The 26395-nt window shown below is 54.3% G+C and overlaps 9 protein-coding genes across 9 annotated transcripts; 2 read left to right on the plus strand and 7 right to left on the minus strand.

Annotated features, from left to right (window-relative positions):
• Window positions 1–4: 4 nt before the first annotated feature.
• Window positions 5–2167, plus strand: VTN31DRAFT_5900 (uncharacterized protein; the record flags this gene model as incomplete). Its single annotated transcript, XM_069406451.1, has 1 exon — window positions 5–2167. One exon carries the CDS (start codon window positions 5–7, stop codon window positions 2165–2167), a length of 2163 nt encoding a protein of 720 aa, XP_069258982.1.
• A 974-nt stretch (window positions 2168–3141) lies between these two features.
• Window positions 3142–5181, plus strand: VTN31DRAFT_5901 (uncharacterized protein; the record flags this gene model as incomplete). Its single annotated transcript, XM_069406452.1, has 2 exons — window positions 3142–4873; window positions 4937–5181. 2 exons carry the CDS (start codon window positions 3142–3144, stop codon window positions 5179–5181), a joined length of 1977 nt encoding a protein of 658 aa, XP_069258983.1.
• Window positions 5182–5460: 279 nt separating this feature from the next.
• On the minus strand, window positions 5461–6983 carry VTN31DRAFT_5902 (uncharacterized protein; the record flags this gene model as incomplete). Its single annotated transcript, XM_069406453.1, has 3 exons — window positions 5461–6318; window positions 6382–6521; window positions 6569–6983. 3 exons carry the CDS (start codon window positions 6981–6983, stop codon window positions 5461–5463), a joined length of 1413 nt encoding a protein of 470 aa, XP_069258984.1.
• A 4376-nt stretch (window positions 6984–11359) lies between these two features.
• VTN31DRAFT_5903 (uncharacterized protein) lies at window positions 11360–12418 on the minus strand (the record flags this gene model as incomplete). The annotated part of the gene is made up of 1 exon (XM_069406454.1): window positions 11360–12418. The coding sequence occupies one exon, from the start codon at window positions 12416–12418 to the stop codon at window positions 11360–11362; it is 1059 nt and encodes a 352-aa protein (XP_069258985.1).
• A 7-nt stretch (window positions 12419–12425) lies between these two features.
• Window positions 12426–12694, minus strand: VTN31DRAFT_5904 (uncharacterized protein; the record flags this gene model as incomplete). The annotated part of the gene is made up of 2 exons (XM_069406455.1): window positions 12426–12475; window positions 12529–12694. 2 exons carry the CDS (start codon window positions 12692–12694, stop codon window positions 12426–12428), a joined length of 216 nt encoding a protein of 71 aa, XP_069258986.1.
• Window positions 12695–13011: 317 nt separating this feature from the next.
• On the minus strand, window positions 13012–14767 carry VTN31DRAFT_5905 (uncharacterized protein; the record flags this gene model as incomplete). The annotated part of the gene is made up of 2 exons (XM_069406456.1): window positions 13012–14381; window positions 14440–14767. 2 exons carry the CDS (start codon window positions 14765–14767, stop codon window positions 13012–13014), a joined length of 1698 nt encoding a protein of 565 aa, XP_069258987.1.
• A 1147-nt stretch (window positions 14768–15914) lies between these two features.
• On the minus strand, window positions 15915–16970 carry VTN31DRAFT_5906 (uncharacterized protein; the record flags this gene model as incomplete). Its single annotated transcript, XM_069406457.1, has 2 exons — window positions 15915–16685; window positions 16743–16970. The coding sequence occupies 2 exons, from the start codon at window positions 16968–16970 to the stop codon at window positions 15915–15917; spliced, it is 999 nt and encodes a 332-aa protein (XP_069258988.1).
• Window positions 16971–21005: 4035 nt separating this feature from the next.
• VTN31DRAFT_5907 (uncharacterized protein) lies at window positions 21006–23193 on the minus strand (the record flags this gene model as incomplete). Its single annotated transcript, XM_069406458.1, has 2 exons — window positions 21006–22178; window positions 22234–23193. 2 exons carry the CDS (start codon window positions 23191–23193, stop codon window positions 21006–21008), a joined length of 2133 nt encoding a protein of 710 aa, XP_069258989.1.
• A 379-nt stretch (window positions 23194–23572) lies between these two features.
• Window positions 23573–25614, minus strand: VTN31DRAFT_5908 (uncharacterized protein; the record flags this gene model as incomplete). Its single annotated transcript, XM_069406459.1, has 6 exons — window positions 23573–23714; window positions 23776–24787; window positions 24838–25041; window positions 25104–25308; window positions 25382–25462; window positions 25525–25614. The coding sequence occupies 6 exons, from the start codon at window positions 25612–25614 to the stop codon at window positions 23573–23575; spliced, it is 1734 nt and encodes a 577-aa protein (XP_069258990.1).
• Between the last annotated feature and the right edge of the window lie 781 nt (window positions 25615–26395).

The following is a 26395-nucleotide window of genomic DNA, read 5'->3' on the forward strand; positions in this document are numbered from 1 at the left end:
GGTCATGCCCGCTCTCTCGGTTCCCGAGTCGGGGCTCTTGCTCCGCCGGGGTGAGCTCCCCGGACAGCCCGTCCCGGACGCTTCGGGCAAGCCGATCCAGGTTCTGCGACTGAACCTGGCTCAGTCAACCCTCGATGAGCTAATCCAGTGCCTACGGGACAACCAAAAGGCTCGAATACGGCTCGGAAAACACCACACGCTCTACTACGGCACCAAGAGCCAGTCGTTCCACTCCTCCGTCGAGACCCATCGATCAGAACTGTACCGCGCCATTCCTTCCAACAGAAACAATGTGTACTTTGCCGGGGTTGTAAGCCACCGGCTCGAGGTTCAGAAAGCAAAAGAAGCCACCGCGGCCACCGATGAGGCCCTGGCCAGCCTCGAGCAGAAGCTCAGCGCTTTTGAGCGAGGCAAGGAGTCCAAGAGAACACCAATGATCACCGACATTCAGGGAATGCGGGCCTTGGGCGCGGGGGACAGCCGGTCAGCGACGGGCCGGCAGGCCGCCAAACTGGCGCGGATGCCGGCCACCAAGATTGACCGGCAGAAGGAGCGATTCTTTCAACAACAAAGTGCCGCCAATCGATCAATTTCCAACAGCCCCGGCCACGGTCTTGGCGCCTCGCGGACCTCAACCGCCGTGTCTGTTCCTCCACCTCCATCCACCCCGACGCCGCAGAGCAAGCAGAAGATGCGGCTGGAAGCTTTGCGGGTACCATTCATCCACTTGCTGGCCGTGCGGGCGGTGTCCCTCAAATTTCTTGCCAAAACCACACGGTCGTCCACGGAAGACTGCCGAGTGCTCATTCAGAAGTACGGCGTGAAGAACCGATTCGATAAAGACAAGTTCGACTTGAAGGACCGCTACTACAAGGAGCTGGATGTATGGAACTTTCCATACCCCAGCCAGGACGACCGACAGCAAGCCATTGAGAATGCCATCTCTGCATTCGACCGACTCCGGATATCCCGCTCCGATGCTCTGTGGCAGAAGCTGCTGCCCAAGGAGGAGCGAGGCAAGGGCAAGTGCCTGTCCCGGCTGAACCTGCAGACAGGGCCGATGCAGAAGCCGACCACGCCCCGAATTCGGGTGGTGTCCTCTGACGAGAGCAAAGAGGGCGATGCCGGGCACGGTGAAACGGACCGCGTCACAGCATCCGGGGGCACAGCCCCGGGGAAGAAACAAACGGGCGAGAAGAAGGCGACGGCAACAAAGAAGGCCACATCGGCCAAGTCCAAGGGCAGCACCGCCGTGTCGGGGCGAGTGACGAAGAAGACCGAACGAAAAGGGCGGTCAAAGAACGAGACCAAATACAAGTCGGCCGAGTTCGTGCACGACTCAGATGTTTCCGATACAGAGATGGTCGACGCTCCACCGCAGCCAACTCAAAGCTCCGACAAGGGTGCTACCAAAGCATCGGGCACCGAAGCGGACAAGGCAATGACGAAAGCCAAGGCCGACGCCAAACCAACAGCCAAGACGGCTGCATCCGAGAGCCGGCCGTCCACGCGGCCTCCGTCGCAGCAATCCAGCGTTAAGACGACCCCAAATGCCACGCCCGCCACGTCCTTTACCTCCTCCAAGACGCTCGGCCCGTCCTCGCGGCCTCGGCCTCCGTCTCCTGCGAAACCATCGCCGGCCTTGTCCCCGTCCATGAACGGTGCCGACGCTGATGCATCCGGACGACCATCAAGTCGAGCCAGCTCGACCAGCTCATCGCCGCTGATGAATCAGCTCTCGAAACAGCCCCGTCCGAACGCAGTCTCGAAATCCAAGACGGCAGCCAAGGCCAACGGGACAGCGCGTCCACAACCAGAAAGGAACAAACGACAAGCCGAATCGGAGTCCACCGGCGGTGCCAACCGGCTGAGCACGCATGCGAGCGATGCAAAGCGGCAATGTGCAGACCAGTCAATGTCACCGAGCGGGATCAGCTCCGGCAGTGCGTCACCGCCCATGAGTCGCGAGTTACTGCGCCAGCGACTCCGGGAAAAGTCGATGCTGTTCAAGCGGTACTACGCGAAATACCGGGCACTGCACGACACGCTGGCGAAGCAGACGAATCCCCCGAAGGCAGACCTGGATCGGCTCATGAGGCAGCACGCGCGCCTGGAGCGGATGAAGAAGGAGATTTGGGACGAGGACCGACGGCTGCGGTCGTTGTGACGCTGTTCGTACGACGCTACGATTCTACGAAAGGACTAGGACTTCCGGTCTTCAGATCGTTTGACACGGTCTGAACTGAGTAGGCTGGGGGGTACTCTGGCCTAGGAGATATTCAAGCGCATTCCCAGGTTAGTTTTTTTTTTTTTTTTTTTTTTTTCACGGTTGCATGCAGGAGTGTATCAGCAGGCTGATTTTCGGAGTTGGGATCAACATCATGGTTTATGATTTCATTTACAAATGGAGGGATCATGCTTTGGATTTTGTTTCTGATGCAGTGTTAGACATGATTTGATCGGGTGTTCCATGCAAATGAGAGCAATCTACAAATCTGTACAGTATTCAAGCCATATCAAACTCGAGTGAATCTCGTTTTACGTCCGAAGTACAGCACTTCTTCCATGAACACACAGATACAGAATTTCGGCCTGAGGCCGCTCAGCCTTGCCATAATTATGTCAAACGGGCCCTAACCCGAACCGGATTAGCCTAGGATCATGATTTCATGCCAAGATCTCCACCCCATGGATCCGCTGCTTTGGGTGCCTCCAGCCCGTATTATTCATTACATAACATACGGGCAATCTGTAAATTACCGTATTGAACACCTCCCGCCAAGCAGAACCGCCCATCAACGTCATTTCTCCAAGAGACAGCTCTGTGGAGGACCTATTCACGTTTTTGCCGATGGCCTGGCAGGAGTGATTGCATTCAAGAAAAAAAAATTCCCATGGAGAGGAACGCTTTGATTGCTGATTAACGGATTGAGCATGGCGCCATCTGAAGAATCAGGGAGACGCAATCCGTCGGTACTGGTGAGCATTTCATCGATATCGATAGCTGCTGTGTTGAAACTGATGATGGGCATGTGAAGGTCACCGATTCCCGCAATCATCAACAATCCCAACGTCCCTCGACGCGACGATCCGCCGTCCCACCGGCAACCCGATTGATCAGCGTGGACAACGTGCTGCAGTATGCGTCGGATGTGCCGTCGATGCGCCAGCGGCGACCCCCGCCCGCCGCCGCCGCAGCAGCGGCCGCAGATGCGGTCGCCGCGATCGCGGCTGTCATCCTCGGCAGGGTTAGGGTCGAGCACCGGAATGGCGGTTGGTGGAGGTGGAATGGGAGGAGTGACCGGCAGCGTGCCGGCGGGACGGTTCGCAGCGCAGACACGCCTCCCGCCACGGTCGACCAAAGTGACGGAGAAGCTGGTCCTGCTCCCGGAGACGCAGACGGATGGGGCGGAAGATATCGAGGGCGAGGAAGGAGAGGGCCCGGCAGTGCGGATGCTGGACGAGGAGACGGTGCAGCGGCTAGCGCGGGAGCGCAACATCGAGCCAGAGACACTACGACGGCAGCTACTGGACGAGCTTGCGGCGCGGCGGCAGCAGCAGCGGCTCGTCGGCGGGGACTTTGACGAGGACAATGAGCTTGCTCCCTTGCTGGCGGAGGAGGAGCGGCTACGGCAGCGGCGCGTGCCGCCGGAGAAGGCCAAGTCGTATGCCGAGCGGCTGCCCAAGGCGCGGCGCGCGGAGCAGTTGCCGCGAGTGACGGCGTACTGCACGGCGCAGGGATACATGATGGGGCCGACGGCAGCGTTTGTGAAAGAGTGGCACGGCGCGCGGACGAAGTTGTACGATGATTGTCTCTACACGGCGTACCATCTACCGCTGCTTCCGGGCAGGAATGGGTACCGGGTGCGCAGCAGCCCGGTGCTCAAGGGTGCGGGCGGCAAGGTCGTGCTGGACGAGGAGATTGAGCGGAATGAGCAGCGGGACTACCACGAGGAGTATCCGGGTGAAGCGCACGAGCATTCGGTCGGCGGAGGTCGGGGCCAATCCCCCGCAGCAGACGCAGTCGCGCCGACACCGCAGGGACCAGAAACAGGACCGCATAGCGCAGCGCTGGGGAAACCCGGGCCGGGCCGACCACGGATCTCGCCCAACGTATTCCACATCGCCGAGATGTTCGTCTTCAGCTACGGTGTGGTCGTCTTCTGGAACTTCACCGAGCACCAGGAAAAGGACATCCTCGCCGACCTGACCTTCTCCTCGACCCCGAGCAGTCCTGGTCAGTCCCCGACGCCGTCGGTACCGGTACCGCTCGCAACCAACCCCCTCGCGGAGGAAGACTTTGAAACCGAGGAATTCCACTTTGAATACTCGACGGAAATCCCGCGGCCGCGGGTCTACAACGACATGATCACGCTGCGCAGCGGCGACCACATGATCAAGCTGGCCATCAGCCATGCCATCGCGCAGAGCACCAAGCTGTGCTTCTTTGAAGAGGCCATGGCCAAGGAAATGGCGGACGCAAAGGACATTCCGCGGCGGCTCGCCACCGAAGGCAAGCTAGGCATGAAGCGCGATGAGGTGTTTCGCATCCTAGGAAGACTCTTCAAGAGTCGCGTGGAGGTGAATCTCTGTACGTTCACAACCTTTCCCCTTTTCAAGATAACTCTCACAAAAACACGTATCCCCGCTAATAATGATCTTTTTTTTATTTCTTTTCCTGGCAAAGCGTCAAACATGCTCGACGTTCCAACCTTCTTCTGGGAAAGCGAACCCACGCTCTACCCACTCTACATCGCCGTGCGCGAATACCTCGAGATCAAACCTCGGATCCAAGTCCTCAACGAGCGATGCCGCGTCTTTCTCGATCTGACAGAAATCCTATCCGATTCCATAGCTGATGCAAACACGTCAAGTACGTCATCCATTCCTTTTTCCCCCTTCCCTCTTCTTCACTGACAGAAATTAAAAAAACCAGATCAAACATGGATCATCATCGTCCTAATCACCATCTCCATCATCGTCACCATCGGCGAGGTGATTCTCCGATTCGGACTGCTGACAGCGGGCGGCAGTACTGAGGAAAGTGGGGGGCTTGCCGGGACAAAACCTCGCAATCTGTCATATCCTGCCTGTGAATGTTCTTGCAATGCATTGAAACTATCATCGTCATCATCATCATCATCATTACTCCAGGCGTTGATGGGGTTGGTTCGGTCTTGAAAGAATTGGAGTTTGAATCATCTCTATTATTACATGCCAAAATAGTGACATACATACAATGCTATAGTTAGTAATTACATGCACGATATTAAAGTATGAGTGAGAGAAGGAAAAAGAGTGCCACGAGATTAGAAAAGAATTAAGAGATTCAAACACACAATGCAAGCGGAACAAAAAGGAAAGGAACCCAACTCCTCCGCAATGCACCTGAAACCCGTGCCAAAAAGGATGAAAGTGATTATAGAGCAGATGATAAGAATGAAAGGGATAGGACTTTTTTTACACCGCGGTCGACCAGTCGCCGCTGTTCCGCGCACTCCGCATGTCATAATTGTCCTGCTCGATGCTGCCCGGCCGTCGCAGCGTCGAGTTGGCATAGTACATGTGGTGTGGCATCGCGCTGGGCGGGTAGGCACCGCCGGCAGCAGTGGGCCCGCTGCTGCCGCCGGGGGCCGTCTCGGCGGGGGGATACCCGTAGTCGTGGGATGGCCCGGGCGACGGGATGGATGCGTGCGATGGCGAGGCCCACCCCATGCTCGACATATGCGGGCTGCCCGTGACGCTGTTAGGCCGCTGGTCCGTCGTCGCGGGTGGCTCGAGCGGTTGCGGCGGGCCGTAGGTCGCCGGGTGGGATGTCATCGACGGCCGTGGGTGCCCGGCGGCGGTGCCCGCCCCGCCCCCACCCCCGCCATAGGACGACAGTGATGGTGATGTCGCTGTTGGTGATGCCCGTGGGCTGTTCTGCGGCGGAAAGTCGCTGCGCATGTGCGGTGGGATCGACCCATTGCCGAGATAATAGTCGCCTGTCGGCCGTATTGTGTTCAGCGGCGGGAGTTCCCCGCTGGCGGGGGATAGCGACGGTGGCTGTGCGGGTGACGGCGTCGATTGTGCGGACCCCGTGGTGGAGTACACCGGGCCTTCCTGCGGCCGGGCGGCGGCCCGCTCTTTGTTTTGTCGCAGGTTGGCCTCGGTTTGTGCGGCGGCCTCCTCGAGCGTTCCCGTGTGGTGGTTCTGATGTCGAGTTAGGGTCGTGCGGCGTGTAAATGTCTTTTGGCAGTTGGCATAGGGACACTTGTATGGTCGCTTTCCGGAGTGGATTCGGCGGTGCCGTGCTAGAGATGACGAGTCACTGAAGGGCTGTATAGGAAACCGTAAGTACCCTGTTGGCACGCGAGCATGTTCAAGAAGGGAACGCCATACCTTCCCACACCGTTCACACATGTGCGGCTTCTCGCCCGTGTGGACTCGAGAATGTACGGTCAACGCCGATCGCTGGATAAACTGCTTTCCACAGCCCGGCCAATCGCACGCATGAGGTCGTATCCCACTGTGTATGCGCTCTGCGTCTGTTAGACCAGGATGTGTCCGGGGATAAAGAAAAACTTACCATGCCGTGCAAGATCACTCCGTCGCGCAAACCCCTTGTTACATGTTGAGCAATTGAATATTCGCGGTGCTGGCTCTCCGGTCCCTCGCCCCCGCGACACCGTCTGCTCTTGAGGCGCCTGCTGAGGTTGCGGCTGATACACCTGCTGCATATAAGGGTTCTGCATCATCTGCATACCCGTGTCCGGATGTGACACCTGAGGAACACCCTGCGGGCCATGGGACATGGAGTATGCCGCCTGCGTGCTGGGAGGATACGACAGCACGGGATGTTCCCCCGCTTGTGAGGTGCTCTGTTCTGACATATCGGGCACCGACTGCGAGTGCAGCTGAGCGGCCTGCGCAATCTGCGCCTGGAGCTGCGGGTCTGAGATGGCGACAGAACCTTTGCGATTCAAGATGGTTGTGATGTCCATAGGTATCCTGCCTCAGCAGGCAGCCACAGCCCGTTGTTGTACAGGTCACAGAGCCAACTTCTGGCTCGAGCAATGTCCGGCCGTCCGATCGGAATCGATGTGTCTGAGCGATGAAGAAAATCGGCGCCGTTCGGTCGGTAAGAGTCGTCCAAAGCTTCTCCGAAAAGAGCGATGGGAGGCAAGATACAAAACACGGGTCGATGGATACAGTGAGAGGGAACCCGATCCAGCGGACTACATGGGAATCAAAGCACGGCTTTGAGAATGAATCAGCAGGGCCACTTCGATCGTGATAGGCGCGATGGTTCGGATCGACGGGGAAAATGTGATCAACCAACGAAAGACAGCTGTGCGACCGTCCAAGGGCAAAAGCGACAAACTCGACGCAAGCAAGACAAGAGACAATCCGAGCAACTGTGTCCAACAGCGTGTCAGAGTCAAGATAACCAAACTCTAAAATCAGTTGATCCATGCGGCAAGACGCGTCGAAAAGGGTGTGTTGTTTGGCCGAGTCTGCAGCTATCTAAACAGCTGGGGACCCTCTTGCATGCGGGCCGTGTGAAAGCTGATCATAGTTTGGACGGTTCCGTTCGTTTGATTCCGTCGCCCACGGCCTTTTTTTTTTTCCAAGGTCGAGGGACGCTGAAGGGGGGAAAAATACCCATGAAGATAGCTTGGGGCAACCACTCACAGTAGTAATTGTCAACGGCGAATACCAATACCTACAACGGTATGGGATCCCACACTAGGTAATCCTGGCAAAAGGACAACACACAATGGGAGTAGAAAGGATCGTCACGGCACCCTGGCCGCCCTCTTTGGACTTTTGGAGAAAAATAGGCGGAGATTGTCAAGGCCCCAGAAAGAAAAAAAAAAAAAAAGGTAGAGGCACAAAGTCTCAACAAGACTGTATCGTAATGGAAGCAGGATGAAATGACACAACGAAACTGTAATACCGTAACACAAACTGTAACAGAATTACCAGACACCCAACCAGCCCAGAGCAACGATTCAGCACAACCAAAAGCTGAGGCCAGTTGACGTCGACGTGCTGCAGACTGGTGATTGAGCACCTCAATGATCTGAGTCGACTTGCTCACACGCGACAAAGCGGACAAGGCGCGATTCTTATCCGAACTCGGCCTACAGGTAGTTTTGGCTGGGTTCCAATGTCAAATCTCCCGCCGGATCAGACGAAGGAAGGTCATAATTCAAGAGGTATGCAGAAACAGGAAATTGATCAAACGGTCTTCTTCAAGGGGACGGATGGAATCAAGAGAACAAGGGGGGATGGTGGAGTGTGCGTGTGGCTTTTTTTTTCTGCTCATTTCTCGCACGCTTCCCGGTCCCCTATTTTTGATGGGATGCATAACCTCTACGACGGCGACGCAGTTGGTAACTGGGCACATGAAAAGCTAAGAATAATAAGATTGACGCGGCCCCGATTTGAGTGGCTGGGGCCATGCAAACCAAGCCGCGTGGACACGAATCGTTGCAGATCATGGAGATTTGTTCGCATGGATGAATGATGGCCGACACAATCCTCGGCTCGAGGTTCAACCTGTGGTACAAGCCGATGTTCAATCTGAATTTCCAGTCAAAAAAAAAGGGCTCCAGCAACAACTTCTCATACGGAGTAGTTTATTTCGGCACTTCCATCACCGTGGTCCTGGCCCCCCCAAAATCCATTCCCTGTCCCGCATGTAGCCATCCTTCTCGCTGTTCCACAATCCCATCTGTTTGTTTCATGGCAGTCCTGCACAACGGGCAAGGGATTGAAGGTGTTCGTTCCAAATGGCATCCCTCATGCAGCCATGCAAAGACGAAGGGAAAAAAAAAGGGGGGGGGGGGGGGGGCTGAAACGCAACGGCATTGGTCTCACACCGTCACCGACGACAGGATGGGTTGGGCTTGGCGCTCTCAATCGTCGCTGTCCGTCAACATTGATGAGATTTTTTGCCTAACCTGACCTGCTGAATGCTAGCTAATCTTACGAGTACTGTACTCTGTGTCCCGCAGAAGCCTAGTGCCGCGTCGCCAGTCAAGAGCCCCGATCCACAGGATCCACGCGTCTACAGCTAACAGCGACCTTCGAGAAGCCCGCTAGAACAAAACGGTCGACTGAAAAGGGGAAAAAGCAAAAATAACTTGGATGAACTTGTTGGCGCCGTTGAAGTCTACGCCGTTCTCCCGGAGCCGCCATCTAATCAAAGCCTGCATGGCGGCCCACCATCAATCAAACCTGAGAGTGGTCTCGGTCAGCCCAGGGAGCACATGCGCACCTGAGCGTAGGAGCTAGGGAGCACAGACAGAGCCATCGCTGCACCAGGCATGTCACCAAAAAGCTTGCTGGCAGCACAGTGTTGTATCAATTTCCTGCGCAAAAGAAAAGACGCTCGGTCCTTCTTCCAGATTGTCGGCTTTGTTTTCCGCTCCTCCATCGCCCAATTCGAAGCGCCTTTGCAATGATTACCTACTACTACCACGCGCGACCCCTGTCAATTTTGCTCCTCCTCTTCCCAAAGAGACTGAGACAGGCAACGGTGAAGATCAGGGGCTTGACTCCGCTGAGGGCGCTAAGGAATTGCATGAAATTCCATTGCTCGTCTCCTCGTATACGGAGGACTCCGAACATACTAGCCTCTTGCTGGGGCTGGGCTTGGCTGAGTCCCCGTATCGGCCCGTCATGCGCTTACGCCGCTTAGTCATCCTCTGGGATCGGACCAGGGATTCAGGGATCAAATGGTGCCAATCGAGGATCACGCTAAATTCAGTTGTATTCAGCACAGGGCCTTGCAATGAAATTGATCGCTCGAGAGATTAGGCTGACGTAGATCATCTCCAGATCCATGCGCGATGATTAGCAGCCACGTTGCCTACATACTAGTACAGTACCTACATACCACGATCAACAAGGCATGCGCAGGCCCGCATGGCGTTCGGACAATCGCCGGGTGCCAAGCTTGACAGCTCATATTCCAGAAGCTTTCTAGAAGGCTTCGATCAGCGTGCAGTCGGCAGTCGGTGCACTCGCAGTCAGAGAAAGTTCACAAAAGCAGTGGGTACTCTGGGCAGGCCATGAGGCATGATCAGCGGGTGGACACGTTTGTGGATGGAGCATGGCAGCTTGTCAACAGGAGCCAAAGCATCAGGATTGTTCTCCGTAGGTACTCCACGGCGGGAGAATGCAGAGACGGAGTACTTAGGTAGGTACTTACAGTTGCTCACTTCCCATCGTTTCCAAATCCCAATAATACGGAGTCACCGGAATCCTCGGAGTACCATACGAGCAAGTACGGAGTACTCCGTAGTCCGTACAGTAAGTCCTGTATGTACTTGGTCAGATCGGCTCTGTACGAGCGGCAACATACATGAATTCGATGCCTTCGAGTTACATCCACGAAACTCTGCTCTTTAATGCGACCTATCAAAAGCCCACTTGTCCGCGGGATGCTTGTCAAGAAGAACAGTTGAATCGACTCAATCAACTCACCGACAACTCAGCCTAGAGTATATTAGTTGAATCGACCATTCACCCCTGTCCAAGCCGTCGATCCATCCGCAGAAACCCGCCGAACTCTAGTTATCGGGGCCTAGACACGAGAACAATACGGAGGAACGGAACATGAAAATTTAAAAAAAAAAAAAAAAAAAAAAAAAAAAACATTCATGCTGACGCAGTGGATTTCCGTGCTAACTACGGAGTACATAGCTTATTGGCTCTTCCAAATCCGAACTTGAGGCGCGCCGTTTCGACAGTTCCACCTCGCCATCGTTGACTGGGAAGTTTTGCCCCTTGTTCGTGTGGTGCTCGATCCATGTCCATGAACTACGAAGGTTACGATACGGACGACCAAGAAAGACATTCAGCATCTTCCGTACGAGATTATTTGATTACAGTATGTATCAGCAAATTGGACCCGAACGAGTGAGTGCCTCTAGACATGTCCTCTGAAGACTTCCGGTTACATACTTCCCCAGACCCAAGGCCTCGGCCCGCGCCGTGATCGACTGTTTTTCCAGGAATCAGACGCAGGACCGTTGAGAAGCCATGATCGAATTAATATTAAGAGTGTTCGATCCATGCCATTAATCTGGTGGATCATACTGTATTTACTTACGGTTCTTGCGGAGGAGAATTGATCAGAATGATTGACGAGTACGAGCTACTTGGGCTATTTGAATTGTATAATCTTCCGACTGTGTACAAAAGTTTATCGTTGATGTGAATCTGCCCTGATCGCCCATTTGAAGCACTAGCAGGAGAACAGACTACCCAGGAACTACTCGGGACGATTCTATCCGAGCCACAGTTCCATACCTAGTCGGTAAATCAGATTTCGACTACTATTATTCATTCTCAGTGTTATCCATATTCATACACCCCTTCGGACGGCCCAGAAATAGTTCCCCCAATCTTCTCCCCCGTCAACCATCTTCCACCCCCATCCGGGAAAGTACACCACCCCCGCACACTTCCACTTCATGCCCTCGAGGGCCGCGGCCCCGGCCCGACTGGCCCGGCCATCGCACGCGCGCATCAAGCCCTCTTCAGCCCACCCGCGGAGCTCGTCCGCATTGACGAACTTGCTCCACTCGTGCGTGCCCGGCGGCACGACGCCGAGCGGCCATGGCGCCTCGGCGATCATCTTGTTGACCACGAACGAGGGCACTGTCCGAGCAATGGTCGACCCGACGAGCCAGCCGCCGGGGCGGAGGAGACGGAAGCAGTGCGTCAGGAACGCACGGGGCGACGACGTGCTGGGGTCGACGTGCTCAATGACCTCAAAGAGGGTAATCACATCAAATCGTCCGTCTGACGACAACGCGGAGGAGCCCTGGTCACTCTTTTCTTTTGACTCGGAAGCCTCGACCTCTGCAGAAAGTGACTCAAGTGTCGTGTTCTCGTATCGGAAGCGGCCAGTACGCATGTGCTCGACAAGCGTGGGATCTCGTCGGGCATGGTTCCGCGCAATCTCAATCAAATCCGCGGAGGGATCAATCGCGAGGATGGACGCCGCATTCGTTCGCGACGGGGCTGTCGCCGCCGCCGCCGCCGCCGACGACGACGACGACGGGCGAGAGGCGAGTGTCCTCGCGAGCGACTCGGCAAAGATGCCACCTCCACAGCCGACGTCGAGATACCGCAGCCCCGGCTGATCCGACGACGATGCCGGAGAAGACTCTTCCAGGCACGAAGCGATAAAATCATGCCGGAGGGGATTCATCAAATGCAGTACTCGTGACGGGCCCATGGGATCCCACCAGCTGCTGGCCAGGCCCGAGAAATGGGACAACTCATCCGCGGAGACGGACGAGGAATGATGCCGGATTGAGCATGGCGATCGCCCAATTCCTCTCGGGGCGACACGCGTAGCGAAACAGAGGCTGCGAGCTGCAATAGCAGGTCGCAGGAAGAGACGACTAGTAGCCATCGAGAAGCTAGCTGTCTTTCACGCTCCTCGATTGTAGAGATAAACTAAATGAGAGGTCTGAGAGCTGTATTAGTAATCCGCTGCGACTCTCATCCTTTGCTGAACCTTACAATGAGCCGATCTTGAGTTACAATCACATGTTATCGCCGCGCATCGCTGGCTAATTGTAGAAGCATCACCGAATGCTTTGCAGTGGTGTTGAGATGGACAGAAGAAAGCTGCCACGCCAAGTCGTAACAGAGCACTACTGAATTCAGTTAGCGTGGGCCGTATCATTGTAATTTACCGTATCAAATTACGGAGCAGGTACTCCGTACGGAGTACATAGGCTACACAAGGCCAAATTCTCCCCCTCTTGACATCTCGATGCAGCAGGGCATTACGATGAACTTGATAATGGCATATTGATTTGACAACTAATAATCTATGAACTTTCATAACTTCAATGACTTTGCTTCGCTGATATCATCGCATCATCAAGTACTAAACAGTACCGACAACTATCATCAACAACAATCAGTAGCTGGCAAAAAGCGACAGCTCCACCCAAAGAAAAAAAAAAAAAGAAAAACATTCTATCCGATTCATTCTCATTAAACCACGTTGCCATCCGGCGCGGTGCCGTTGTTGTTCGCCTCGGCCTTGCGCGTCTTGAGGGTGTCCGACCAGAAGCTCTTCTCGCTGACCCGGGTCAAGGTCCGCGCGAAGCTGAAGAATCCTTGCCGGAGACCCAGCTCGCGGGCAGGAGCGGTGGCACTCACCGTCTCGGCGAACCAGCCCGTCCGTCGCTTGATCAGCTTCCATACCTCGGCACCGAGAACGAACAGAATCAGGCCGCCGAAGGAGAGCGCCCATTCCCAGGAAATGCCGCGGTGCTTGAACACCCGCGTATTCAGACCGGGGATGTACACGGCAGGGAAGACAGACACGCCGCCAATGATGACGGCCCAGAACAGGAACTGGTTCTCCCAAACGTCCCGGAAGAAAGGGAACTTGGACGGCTCCTTGGCCTGTCGGACCGGGTCTAGGTTGAACATACTGTTGCGCAGGTCCTTGAACTCCCACGCGGAGATGAGGATCAACCAGGTCAGCTCGGCGAAGACAGAGGCACGTGCACGGAACACAACGTCGCACGCTTCGGAATCCGTGCGGTTGCAGTCGATACCCAGATCGGATCGGCCGTCGCCCGCGCCGTAAATGATGATGACGAAAGTGCACAGTGTCAAAGCACCCATGATGGTTCCGTAGACCAACATGTCGCAAATGATCTGCCAGGTGAAAACGCCCTTGACCGTGTCGTGCGGGGGTCGACGCATGATGGATCCGGACGCCTTCTCACGACCCAGACCGAAGGCAGGGAAGGAAGACGTAAGCATGTTGATCCACAGAATCTGCAGAGGAGACAGCGGAAAGACCGAAATCCCACTGTAGTCCTGGAACGCAAGGCCCAGAATCAGAAGCACCACCTCGGCCACGTTGGACGCGAGCAAGTGCAGGACGAATTTCTGGATGTTGTCGAACATGCGACGACCTTCCTCGATGGCGTTGACGATGCTGGCGAAGTTGTCGTCCGTGAGCACAATGTCCGACGCAGACTTGGCCACATCAGAACCACCCATGCCCATGGCGATACCGACATCAGCGGCCCGGAGCGAGGGCGCATCGTTGACACCGTCACCAGTCATGGCGCAGTAAGCCTTCCGACGGTGCAAGGCAGCAATCATGCGGGTCTTGGTGTCCGGTGCGCAACGAGCAATAACCAGGGGGAGGGTAGGCATCTGATCGATCTCTTCATCCGTCATGCCGTCGAACTCAGCCGCAGTCTTCACCAAGGCAGCGGCCTCCTCAGCGGAGAGCGAGCTCATATCCTTCGGGATGATGCCAACTTCCTTGGCGATCGCCGTGGCCGTCGATGGATGGTCACCCGTCAACATGTGGACACGGATTCCAGCGTTTGTACATTCTGCAAACAGTTAGATGCATAGTGGTCACAAACAAGCTGCTCCCAGCGCGTGCCTTACCTCTGACAGAGTCCTTGGTCTCTAATCGCGGAGGATCGTACAGACCCGCCAGACCGAGGAGGGTCAGGTCCTTTTCAACGTCCTCACGATCCAACTTGTCGCCTTTCTTGTAACCCTCCGGAGCCGGCTTGGTGGCGATGGCGAGCACCCGCAGACCCTGTTCTGCTAGGAAGCTCATCTGCTCGAGGACACTTTCCTTCACCTCGGGAGTCATGGGCTCGTTGTTCGCGCCGTACCCCAGAGACGTGCAAAGATCCACGATGCGCTCGACGGCTCCCTTGGTGTAGATCACAGGCCGCTCATTCCCCTTGCTGTAGATGACCGACATGCGCTTGACCGTGCTGTCAAAAGGATACTCCGCAAGCTCTTCCCAGCCGTGCTCCTTTTTCAGGGTCCTGCTACCGTAGCCGAAACGATGCGCAAAGACCTGCAGGGCGATCTCGGTCGGATCACCCATGGCCTGCCACTTGTTCTCCGCCTCGTCGAAACGCACGGTGGCCAAGTTGCAAAGCGCAGCGGAGAGCAGGAACTGCTCAAGTTCGGGAACGATCTCCGGGAGCGGGGCATTGGGCGCTTACGCCGCTTAGTCATCCTCTGGGATCGGACCAGGGATTCAGGGATCAAATGGTGCCAATCGAGGATCACGCTAAATTCAGTTGTATTCAGCACAGGGCCTTGCAATGAAATTGATCGCTCGAGAGATTAGGCTGACGTAGATCATCTCCAGATCCATGCGCGATGATTAGCAGCCACGTTGCCTACATACTAGTACAGTACCTACATACCACGATCAACAAGTCATCATTACTCCAGGCGTTGATGGGGTTGGTTCGGTCTTGAAAGAATTGGAGTTTGAATCATCTCTATTATTACATGCCAAAATAGTGACATACATACAATGCTATAGTTAGTAATTACATGCACGATATTAAAGTATGAGTGAGAGAAGGAAAAAGAGTGCCACGAGATTAGAAAAGAATTAAGAGATTCAAACACACAATGCAAGCGGAACAAAAAGGAAATCGTCCTTGCCCTGCTCATCCTTGAGCTGCTTCTCCGACGGGAGCTCGAATTTGAGTGCGGCGGTCGACCGGGCCTGGTCCATCTCCATGCGCTTCTTCTCCCGCAGCGCCTCAGCCTCGGACTTGGATTTGGGCGCTTCGCCGAGCGTCACAAACCCACGGGTCGGGTTGGTCGCATCGTCGGACTTGTTGACGCTGTAGATGCCGACCCCGGGAATCCAAGCGCGACGGGTGACCATCTGGCCTTGGGTGAGGGTGCCGGTTTTATCTGAGCAAATGTTGGTGACGCCGCCGAGAGCCTCGAGAGCAGACAGCTGGCGGACGACCACACGCCGTTTCCGCATCTGGGTCATGCCGACGACCATGGTGATCGTCAAGACCGCAATCAGTGATTCGGGGATGATCGCAATGCCTAGAACATTAGCCCAACGTCTTTTTCTCAGAGATGGATCTTCAAATGGTCTTACCAGTCGAGATTGCGTAGATGGCGACCTCATTGGTGACGTGGAACCTGTTGACACCAAACACAATGATGGCCAGGAGAATCGCACAACCAAACAGAGCATAAGCCAGCTTGCTCAGCTTGATCTGCAGCGGCGTCCCCTCCGTAAGACCGAGGAATTTGCCCACGGCATCGTAGATGCGCAGAACACTGCCCTTGATGGGCTGGAAGTTGCCGTACTTCTTGCGCGACAGGGAGCGATTGGGCTTGCGCTTCTTGCCCTGCATGGACTCGGCGATCTTGCCCAGTTCCGTGCTCATTCCGGTGAAGACCACGACGCCGCGGCCGCGGCCCTTGGTGACGGTGGCCGAGGAATAGGCCATGTTCAGACGGTCGCCAACACCCGTGGTCAACTCGTCCTGGCCCGTGGTGTCGAAATTGACGTCCTTGGCGACGGGGATGGCCTCACCGGTGAGGATCTTCTCGTCGCACTCCAGATTCATGCACTCGAACAGCCGCAGATCGGCGGGGATGGTGTCGCCCATTTTGATCTGGACAATGTCGCCGGGGACCACCTCACCGGAGGGAATGGTGTCAACCTGGCCATTGCGGATGACGGTGGCCGACGGCGAGGACAGAGATCGCAGGGCATCCATCTTCTTCTCCGCCTTGAATTCCTGGTAGAAACCAATCGCGACATTGAGGACGACGACGGCCGTGATGACGCCACCTTCGATGTAGTCGGAGACGCCATAGGCCAGAGCCATTGCGAGGATCAGGACCTAGCCGCAGTTAGATCGCGCCCCCAACTGTCCACTCTTTGATCCAAAGTAACCTACCATAATCATAGCATTGGTGGCCTGCTTCATCAAAATCGCGTACCATCTGACGCCACCATCGTCCTTGAGGCGATTGGGGCCATAGATGCGCTGTCGCTCTTGAACCTTGACATTGGTCAGGCCGACTTCGAGGTTCGTCTCTAGCTTGTTGACGACATCGTCGACCGAGAGAAGAAAGGGGTGGCGGTCATAGACCTGGGCGGGAGTGGTTTTGTCTCTTTTGCCCATGGTGACGTTCCAATGTTTCTTCCCCTCCAGCGTTCAACCCATCTAAGTTGCACACCTTTTTTTTTTCTCTCTCTTTTACAGGGAGCAGGGCGCTGCTTCGAGTTTCTTGAATTTCTTTGTTCACTTGTTTCTTTTTGCAGCTGCAAATACACGATCCAAGCTAAGCGTGTGCTTGGGTTCCGCTCTATCTGGTGTGATACTGAAACCGCACTTCAGACACCCAGCAGGTCAATTTGTCGGGGAGAATACTTTGGGACACTCAACCCACGGGGCGAAGAGAGGAGAGGAGAAGGTGGAGGACTGATGAGGAAATCTCCACGTTTGACGATATACAGCCTACTTTAATACTCACGCAATCCGCGTTGCCCCCACAGGCGAACGACCTCTCTTTTCGCATCGCTGAGCGGGCAAAATTGTTACTGCGGAACAATCCACGACTGAAGGCCAAGACTGTCCCAAGTCCCAACCCCCGGAGTGGGTAATAGGGTTTCCCTGCACACCGGCAAGGGTCCGCATGGCGGTGCTCATTGGCCATGGAAGAGACCAGATCCCCCGTTGATAGGCTCAACCAACAGCGACGGCGGCTTGGTGGCCACGGAATCGCAGAGAATGAATGAAAAGCGTTCTTGGCCCGGCTTCTGCGAGCGGAGGTGATGATGGGAGTGGCGAATGCCCAGCAACCCGATGACGCCTGCCAAGAAAATCCGCTACTACCTGTTTCTGGCCGGGATCACGTGAAAGGGAATGGCTGACTGATCAATTTCAGTTTCGGCCAGAAATCGCCGCCGGAAATGGGCCATGACAGCTCGTGCCCCCCGTATGTGTGTGTGTGTGTGTGATCGGAGTTCAAGCTTCTGCCATGTGGTTACTTGCTTGCCGGTGTTGGGCTCGGATGCAGCGTGCTGCTGCAGGTCAACCACTTCAACCACCAGTCTCCCTCGGACAGGCCCGCTGCCATGCCCAGTCGGTTCTGGCTCATGCAGGAAGACCCCGAGAGCGGATTGCGTGCACTAACTAACGGTTCTCGTCTATGGCAATTGGCCCTGGGATCGTCCATGATTCCACCAGAAACGTTTTGCATTATTGGACACACGAAAACGACAAGAAATTGACCCAGACTTGACTTGGAACGACGGCTTCAGACAAGTGCGCCTTTTGCAATTACGAGGACAGTACATATATACGGAGTAGGAGTTACAGTATTCGATTCAACCTACCAGTTAGATTGCCCATAGCCGTCGATTCGGTGGACGATCTTTGCAATACCGTAATTCCTCTCACCGGCCTTTCGTCGTGATCTTTCCCGAACATCCCGCCTCCTCCGTCCTCTCCGACTCGGCCAAGAGAACGCCAAGTGCCGAGCCTTCAGCGTTGGGGGCTCGGAGGAATGCCATGCCTGCGAAGAGCACACAGTTTCCGCTGCCATTGGCCTCTCGCGGGAAAAATTCTTTGACAAGAGAATCAGGGCCCCAACTTGATCTTGTCAGCTCCGACCCTTCGAAATCCCCCTCTGGGATGCCGGATGTGATGTGCCCATGCAAGGATTCTCTGCAACAATGCAGCCATGCTGCATGGTCACGTGGTCTACATCCCGATTCAACCGACAGTTGCCGATGTAGGCGCCTCAGCCGCGACATGCATGCATGGACTGTGCGTGGGATTGACATCACCGCTTCTATGTATACTTGGTATACATAGATTAGCTGAATAGGTTAAGGTTATGCTGCCAAAGCTCGAAGCTCCGCCGTAGTCTGGATACTTTCCCCAGCCTCGGTAAAAACTAACGGGAAGGTGGCCCAGCTGGAGGGCTAGGACAAATTCGTCCAAGATGTGTTTTTTAGTTTTTTTTCATGATTCCAGTCCTCACGATGGTCGTGAAAATGATGGAAGAAATGTTTCCTCTTTGAGCTTAGCAGAGCAGATCCATGCAGGTTTGACTTTCCAGTTCCCCATGGGGGGTCCAATCTGGTTGTTCCTGTACGAGGAATCGACGATGAAATCATGAACCTCTGCAGAGCGTTTGGATCGAAAGAACCTCTTGTCCGCAGGGCGAAACGATCTTCAAATTCTCAACGCTCGTCAACGTTAACTAGTTATCGCCAAGAACTGGCTTTTTTTCAACTACTCGACTATCAATAGATAGCAAGCTCGCAGCACCACGATATTTTCCAAAATTTTCCACTGCGAATCTCGAATTTCTCGTTTCACCGAATTTTTAAGGCATCCAACAACGACCTGGGCCCACTTGGGACCCAGCCAAGATGCTTGCTGTTCCTGGACCTTTCCTTTCTTTCCCGAGCTGAGCTGATTGCATTTCGCAGCTCCATCCGAAGAGGGAGAGGAGAGGGTCAACTGTTCTGAACTTGAGACGAATGGTTTGGTTTCCGGCGGTTAACCTAACTATGTAGCTACTTGGGTCTGGACCCCCAATTCGAACCTCCCGGGGCCCCTGTCATCGTGCATTGTGCATGTTCAAACATGCCGTGACTAGTGTTCAATTGGGTTAGAACACAAAACCCGTTTTGAATGAGCGAATCAAGCTAGCTTATTGGAGATCACGATGGGCGCCGAGAGAACTCCGTCATTTCTTGGGCTCTGGCGGCTGAAAGAAAAAAAATAAGAGACATGTCATGAATGAATTCCATCCAAGCCGATTCAACCGAAGCGCCGAACGGTGCTGCATTCCTTTTGATTCGACTTAACCGAATCGACCCGCTGTGCATTTATGGGCTTCCAGAGGTGCAGATCTGAGTACGAGGTCGATGCGGAGTACTCGTACTCGTTCGGAGTATAGTACCTACGGAGTATTCGACCAAGTCCGAGTGCTCCAGAAAGTCATGGTCGGCCAGAGGAGCCAGAAGTCCTCCGATCTTCTTGTCTTGTATGAGTACGGAGTAACTACAGGACGGCGTAGGTTGAGATTTCGAAAGTTCGGTCTCTGATCTACGAAGAACAGACCTACTCGTACAAAGCTTTTGTTGCCGCAGATCGATGTGACTTGAAGCATTGTTTATCTTCAGAGTACGGAGTACAGTCCTTAGCAACAAAAACGGCATCGACGAAAGAATTGAAAACACAGGACAAGTCAATCCAGTAGGTACTAGTAAGAGCTCGACTGCAAAAATGCTCAAACCATTATCAGAGAAACTAGGTACTCCGTATAACTCCACAAGTGCACCGCAGTACGAGGTCGGTTCAAGGTGCCCAAGTCTACTCCATACTCGTTCCCAATCGGTCGTTCCGACATGTGTTCTATCTTTATCGATCACCTCTGGATCAAAGATCCGATGGGGACGGGCATCGGTGATCGGTAGGTATAGGTCTATGTAGTTGCTGCAGGATCAATCAACCAACATCAATGATATCATTTCTCAAAAAAAAAAAAGGAGATAGAAAACTGCCGAGTCATTCCACAAGAACTGTAGGTAGTATCTATGCATGCGAGTCCGAGTCGGTTCAAGGTGCCCAAATCTACTAGTTCCGACATATGTGTTCCATCTTCATTTGATCGACTCGGGAGTCTGGACTACGGAGTAAGTAGGTAGATCGACGGGGCAAGGCCTGGCCCCGTCGCTGCAGTAGTTGGAAACATACCTGAATCAACGTCGATGATATCATTGTCTTGAGATCGAGGGTAGAAACTGCTGGGTACAGTAATATTCGTGCGAGTCTGGGCATGAGCTCGACTGGAGAAATGGAGTCGTTCACTGTTGAAAGTACGAGTCGGCGCGAAATGCCCAACTCTGCTCGGTAAGTCAAGTACTAGGTAACCTGCCTCCGGGTCGTAGTCTTAACGATCGTCTATCATGAAGGACTCTGGATAAGATCCGACAGGCATACAAAGCTCCGACTGCTACAGGATCAATGTAATTGAAGCATTGCCATCTACTACGTAACCTAGCAATAGGGAACATCATTGGTATCATTTTCGTGAAATCATATCCCACACCGTCCAACGCCTAAATCAACCCGTCCCATCAAATACAACCCAAAGTCCATGTACTCCGTAGCGAGAAAAAGAAAAAAAGATCCCCGTCACCGTCGCTTTCCCTTTCCCTTCTTCTTCGAAGCCCCCGAATTCTCCGGAACGCTGATTGTTCCCTCGACCGCTTCCTCCCCAAACTCCTTCAATTTCTCCGAACCACTGATGAAGAACGTCAGGTCTCGGTTCTGCTCCGCCAGATCGGCATTGGTTGCCTTGAGCTTGGTCACCTCCTCCGTGAGCATTTGCACCCGCTTGAGTAGATTCTCATTCATTGCTTTTTCTTCACGCCACTCTTTCTCCATTTTGCGCGCCATCGCCTCGAATTTCTCCGCGCGGCGCTCCGCTCGACTTTTGTCGCGCTCGAGGCTCGGGATCGTCTCCTCTGTCAGCGACTTGTACTTGGCCTGGAGCTCCCGGAGTTCGGCATTCGCCTGCTCCGCGGCGGATTGCGCCGATGAGGCCGCCTGCCCGGCTTTAGATGCCTTGTCCACGGCCCGCTCGACAATCTCCTCAAAGTACGCCCGTTGGCTCTCCAATTGGCTCGTAAGCAGATGCGTGTACTCAACACTCATGTTCTCCAGCTTCTCCCGCGGCACGGCGTCCTCCCAGTCCGGTGGATCCAGCGCTGAGTTGTCCGCCGCGGGGAGCTCGACGTACTTGCCATCCGTTTTACTCTGAATGATCCGATGCACATACGCATCGCTCACGTAGTCCCAAACCCGATGCGTCACGAGATCCATGGCAAAAGCATGCGACGTTTCTTTGAAGTGAGCGAACGCGTGCGCCTGGTCATACCGGCCACAGCCGATGTGGCGGCAGATGAGACAGATCCAAAGGTTCTGCTCCGAATGGCACACGCTGCACTCCGCCGGTCCTTCGTCCACGGCGACTCCTTGACTCCGTCGTCCGTAGTCGTCCAATGTATACCGACACACGGGGCAGCCACTGCCCTTCCACTTCTGTAAACAGGTGCAGTGAAATACATGTTGACAAATGATCGTGAGCAACCCCGTAGTCTCATCCATGCGCTCCAGGCAGACAGGACATGTGGGCAACTCGATCAGAGACGGAGTAGGAGGCGGCACCGGCTTGGCCGACAATGTCGAGGGCGCAAGGCTCGAAGAGACGCTGCTTGACCCTAACACGGACCCTTCCTCAGCCGGTGCGGTAGCGGCAACTTGGATCTCGACCGACTTGACGAACACAACATGGCAGGTTTCCGGCTGCAACGGTCAGCGGCAACATTTTATTCCACGTTCTGCGACGTAGAATACTAACCTCCATGCTATTAAACACCTTTCCGTTCCAGTCCCGCTGCCACTCCCGTGCTCGCTTGCCATTCCTGAACCTCATGAGCACCATGTATCGATTTGCTCTCGCGGTGCGAATCATCCGGAAATGGCTGACATCGTCCATCGTCTGCTCGCCCACGAACCCAAGGAAGTCCGACGGCGAGAGATAGGACGGCACGGCAAGGATGCACAATGTCCGACAATCCTCATCCGACAGTGTAGAAACATCATGATGACTGTTGACGTCCTCTCCGCGCTTTCCCGCTCTTCCGCTGTGGTCGCTAGGCTGGCGCGCAGCCGCGGAACCCTTGAGATCGGGTGGATAGTCATTGAGATTCAATCCCGGTGTCTCTTTGGCATCGCGGTACAGATGGACAATCCCCCACACGCTGTCCGACACGCGGTTGTCGAGAGGGATGTACCTGCCCTTCGTGTGCAAGCCCCCCAAGATATCCGTACCGATGCCAACGCTGATACTATTGTTGCTGTCACTATCCTTGACCTCCATCTTGCCCTGGGCGACCGCAGCACGCTCCGAGTCAATCATATCAATGCTCCGAATCGAAATCTCGTCGAAGCGACAATCAGACTCAATCGAAGATGTCAACTGCTGCGGTTCCGGGCTATGGTCTCGTAGCGAGCTGTCTGTGGTAGTAGGGCTGGCCTTCCTCTGGATGGAACATTGGCTCGTCGGTCTGCGGGATGCGTCTACGACGCCCAACGCATCGGACGAGGAAGACCGCGACGAATGTGATTTATTCTCAGAGTAGTTGTCGCTGCGTTCCCCGCGACGGTCTCTGGAAATGGACTTGTCGCGACGTTGAAACGGAAGAAGAGCTTCGCGAACCAATTCGAGAGCAAAATGTGCGGGTTGTCTGTCGTTCGTTGCTGGATTTTTTGAGTACGGCACTAGCTCAAGCAATATGTGGTAGAAGTAAGAGGGCATTCCGACACATCCTGGCGTTGTAATTGCAGATTGATGTCGGGGATATCGAAAGATCTTGGAGCAAGCATGAAACAGATATCAAAACGGCTTTTTTAGATCATCACATGTCGCTTCCCGGGGGTGGCGAACAATTACCTACCTAGGTGATTACGATATCACTCGATTAGGTCTAGTCAAGTTTTGATTACATACAGTACGGAGTAGTTAGTTACGGTAACTATGTACCAGGTACGTTATTCCATACAGGACTGACTTCCAAGCCGCTGCCAGTCGAATAGCTCAACTAAGTAGCTGATGTATTTCATGCCATCTATGTACAAGGATGTCCGGGATCATAGCAACAACTCCTATGAATTAGACTTACCATAATCCGGAACATCTAGTTGGGTTCTGTCTTGATATCTACGACGGTCTCGCTGACATCGTTGCCGTTCCCAGTGAGCGTCTTCTCCCCGGATGAAATGGTTCCCTTGCGAACATCATCCACCGTCTCCGGGTCAGCGCGCCAGAAATCCTTCTTCCTGCAGATATTTGTCAGCAAGAGAACCAGGACATGGAATCGAAGCAATGGACCTGACTGACCCTCTCAAAAGTCGCTTCAACCATCCCGGCAGGATGCCACCCCGGACCTTCCACGTCCAGGGATCTTTGAGATGTTTGTTATGCGGGACGATCCGTCCCTTCGACAAGACCTCCAAGGCCCAAACGGTGAGATTCAGCGCAATGTACGTAAAGATACCCGCGATCAGGCCGTAGGCAATGGAGTAGGTGAACGGCATGACAGCGAGCGTGATAAAGGCGGGCACCGCATCTCCCACGTACGACCAGTTGATATCCTTTGCGACCTTGCACATCATCGACCCGACAAGAACGAGCGTGCAGCCCGTCGCCCACGGTGGGATGGAGGCAAAAATAGGCGCGAAGAACACCGAGATGAAGAAGCAGATGGCCGTCACGATGGCTGTCAGGCCGGTTGCTCCACCTTCCGAGATACCGGCACCGGATTCCACAAACGCCGTGACGGGAGACAATCCGAAAAGCGAACCGATCGAGATGCCCATCGCGTCGACAATATACGCAATCGCAGAGCCTTCAAAATCTTGCGTCTCCTCGTTGACGGCGCCGCAGAATCGCGCCATGGAGTAGAGCGTACCGGTCGCGTCAAGGATGTCGACGTACAAGAAGGTGATCAAGGCGAGACCGAACTGGCCCGTGCTGTTGGACAGATCCCACTCCAGCACATTAAGCGTCTTCTCGATGGGATGAAACGTGACAACCTTCCTGAAAAAGTCAAACGAGTCTTGCCCCTTGGCGGTGTACGGGAAGTATGTGATATCCGTGGGGCGCGGCCAGGAGATGATGGCGACAAGAAGAATCCCGGCGATGATGGCGCCTTTGACACGGTACATCATCAGGAAGCAAGTCACGACACCACCCATGATGCCGACCCAGAGGGTCGGGCTCCGCATCTTGGACGACCCGGGACAGACGCCGTCGGCCAAATCCTCTGCTGGACATCCGGCGAGAGTCACGGGGGTATCAGTGCTGCCCGTGACGGCACCAATACCGGCACTGTAGGTGAGGCCAATAAGGGCTGATACATGAGCCTATGCTCTTTCGTCCTTCAAGAGTCGGACGACTCACCGAGATACAGTCCAATACCCACACCAGTGGCGAGCTTGATGGATCGTGGGATAGCGCGGGCAAGCCATTGACGCATACCGAGAACTGACAAGCCCACAAAGACAAACCCCTCGACGAACACAGCGGTGAGGGCCATTTGATAAGAAACCGGCCCGGTACCATGGTAGCCGACAACATTGTACGTGAAGTATGCATTCAAACCCACTATCCGAGCGCCAGCATTAGCACACCACCGGGATACACCCCTGGGGATAAATGCAACGTACTACCCGGGGCCAGGCCAATTGGCATATTGGCAAACAGGCCCATGCAAAAAGTCGTCAGGGCGGCAATGGCCGCAGTCCCCGTGATGTAATCCCGTCGAATGGTGTTCAGGCAAAGACCGTAGGCCTCATTATCGGTACAGGTTGGATCCGTTTCGTCTTCGCATACACACGGGCCACCGGAGTCGGTCAGGATGGTCGCATTGACCTATTGATTAGAGACCCCGCCGTCAGTTCTCCGTCGCAGGTTCCATCCCATGTTTCAAAGAAACTGTGCATACGGAAATAATATATGCCATGGCAAAGAAAGTCGCCAGACCAGCGCGGATTTCCGTCAAGAAATGGGCCTTGCGCTCCCGAGGCTAGAATCGATGTATTAGTCGCAATTGAAATCTGTCCATCGATCTCTTCAGCGGGAACGTACATGACCGCATCCTTGAAGACGGAAGTAATACCCAACTGGGCTGCGTGCAACAGCACGATTGATTTTCGTTACCCAGCCCATTTCGAGCATAATCGAACAACAGCAAACAATTCAAGGGTTCTGCAAGGTGACGTATCCCTTCCTCGATCGAAGATAGGACGAATCAATAGGAGAATCCCGCTTCCAAAATCAAGATATTAGACCGCGACAATGATATTGGGATTCATTGCAACCGAGCCCTCGACACGACATTTGAACCTCAGGATCAAAACCGCAGAATAAAAGCACGATTTAAAAGAAACGTCTCGCTGTTGAGGCACGAGACACAAGGAATGATAAGCGGGTAGGGTTGTCAAACTTTTTTTTTCTTCTTTTTCTCAAAGCAGGTTATCAACCGGTTCAACCCGAATAATTCCACGCATCACGATCGAAGGATGACAAAGTTTGAAGATCCATTCTTTCCCAAATTGGCTTCTGACAGAATACGCTAGGCTATTTCGAGACTAGTGCTGCAACTTCTCGGCTAACGATTGGCCAAAATGAATCAAGCTTGCAGAAAGCTAATTTTATTTTGGGTTAGCTGCAGCAAATTTGCGGAGTGGCGTGTCAAGGGACCGAGGTCAACTGGTCAAGGAAGAAATAGCGTAACCCTATCTTACAGTATCTCTTCTTTTTATGATAAGGGTCCTGAGCGTCAGCTCACTCAATGTAGCCAGCTGTACAGAGTACCGTGGTACTCTGTGTCAGTGAAGGGCACACAGCACTCCCAAGGCCCAAAGAAATACGAGCGATGGCTGGGTCTCTGTTCATCGGGCAAGGAAATCCTCGCTGTCATGGACAGTCCATCTGCGAGAGCACAGTACCTTAGGCG

This window comes from Thermomyces dupontii, assembly GCF_041956625.1.
Source record: "Thermomyces dupontii strain NRRL 2155 unplaced genomic scaffold VTN31scaffold_6, whole genome shotgun sequence".
In the NCBI taxonomy this organism is placed as follows: domain Eukaryota; kingdom Fungi; phylum Ascomycota; class Eurotiomycetes; order Eurotiales; family Trichocomaceae; genus Thermomyces; species Thermomyces dupontii.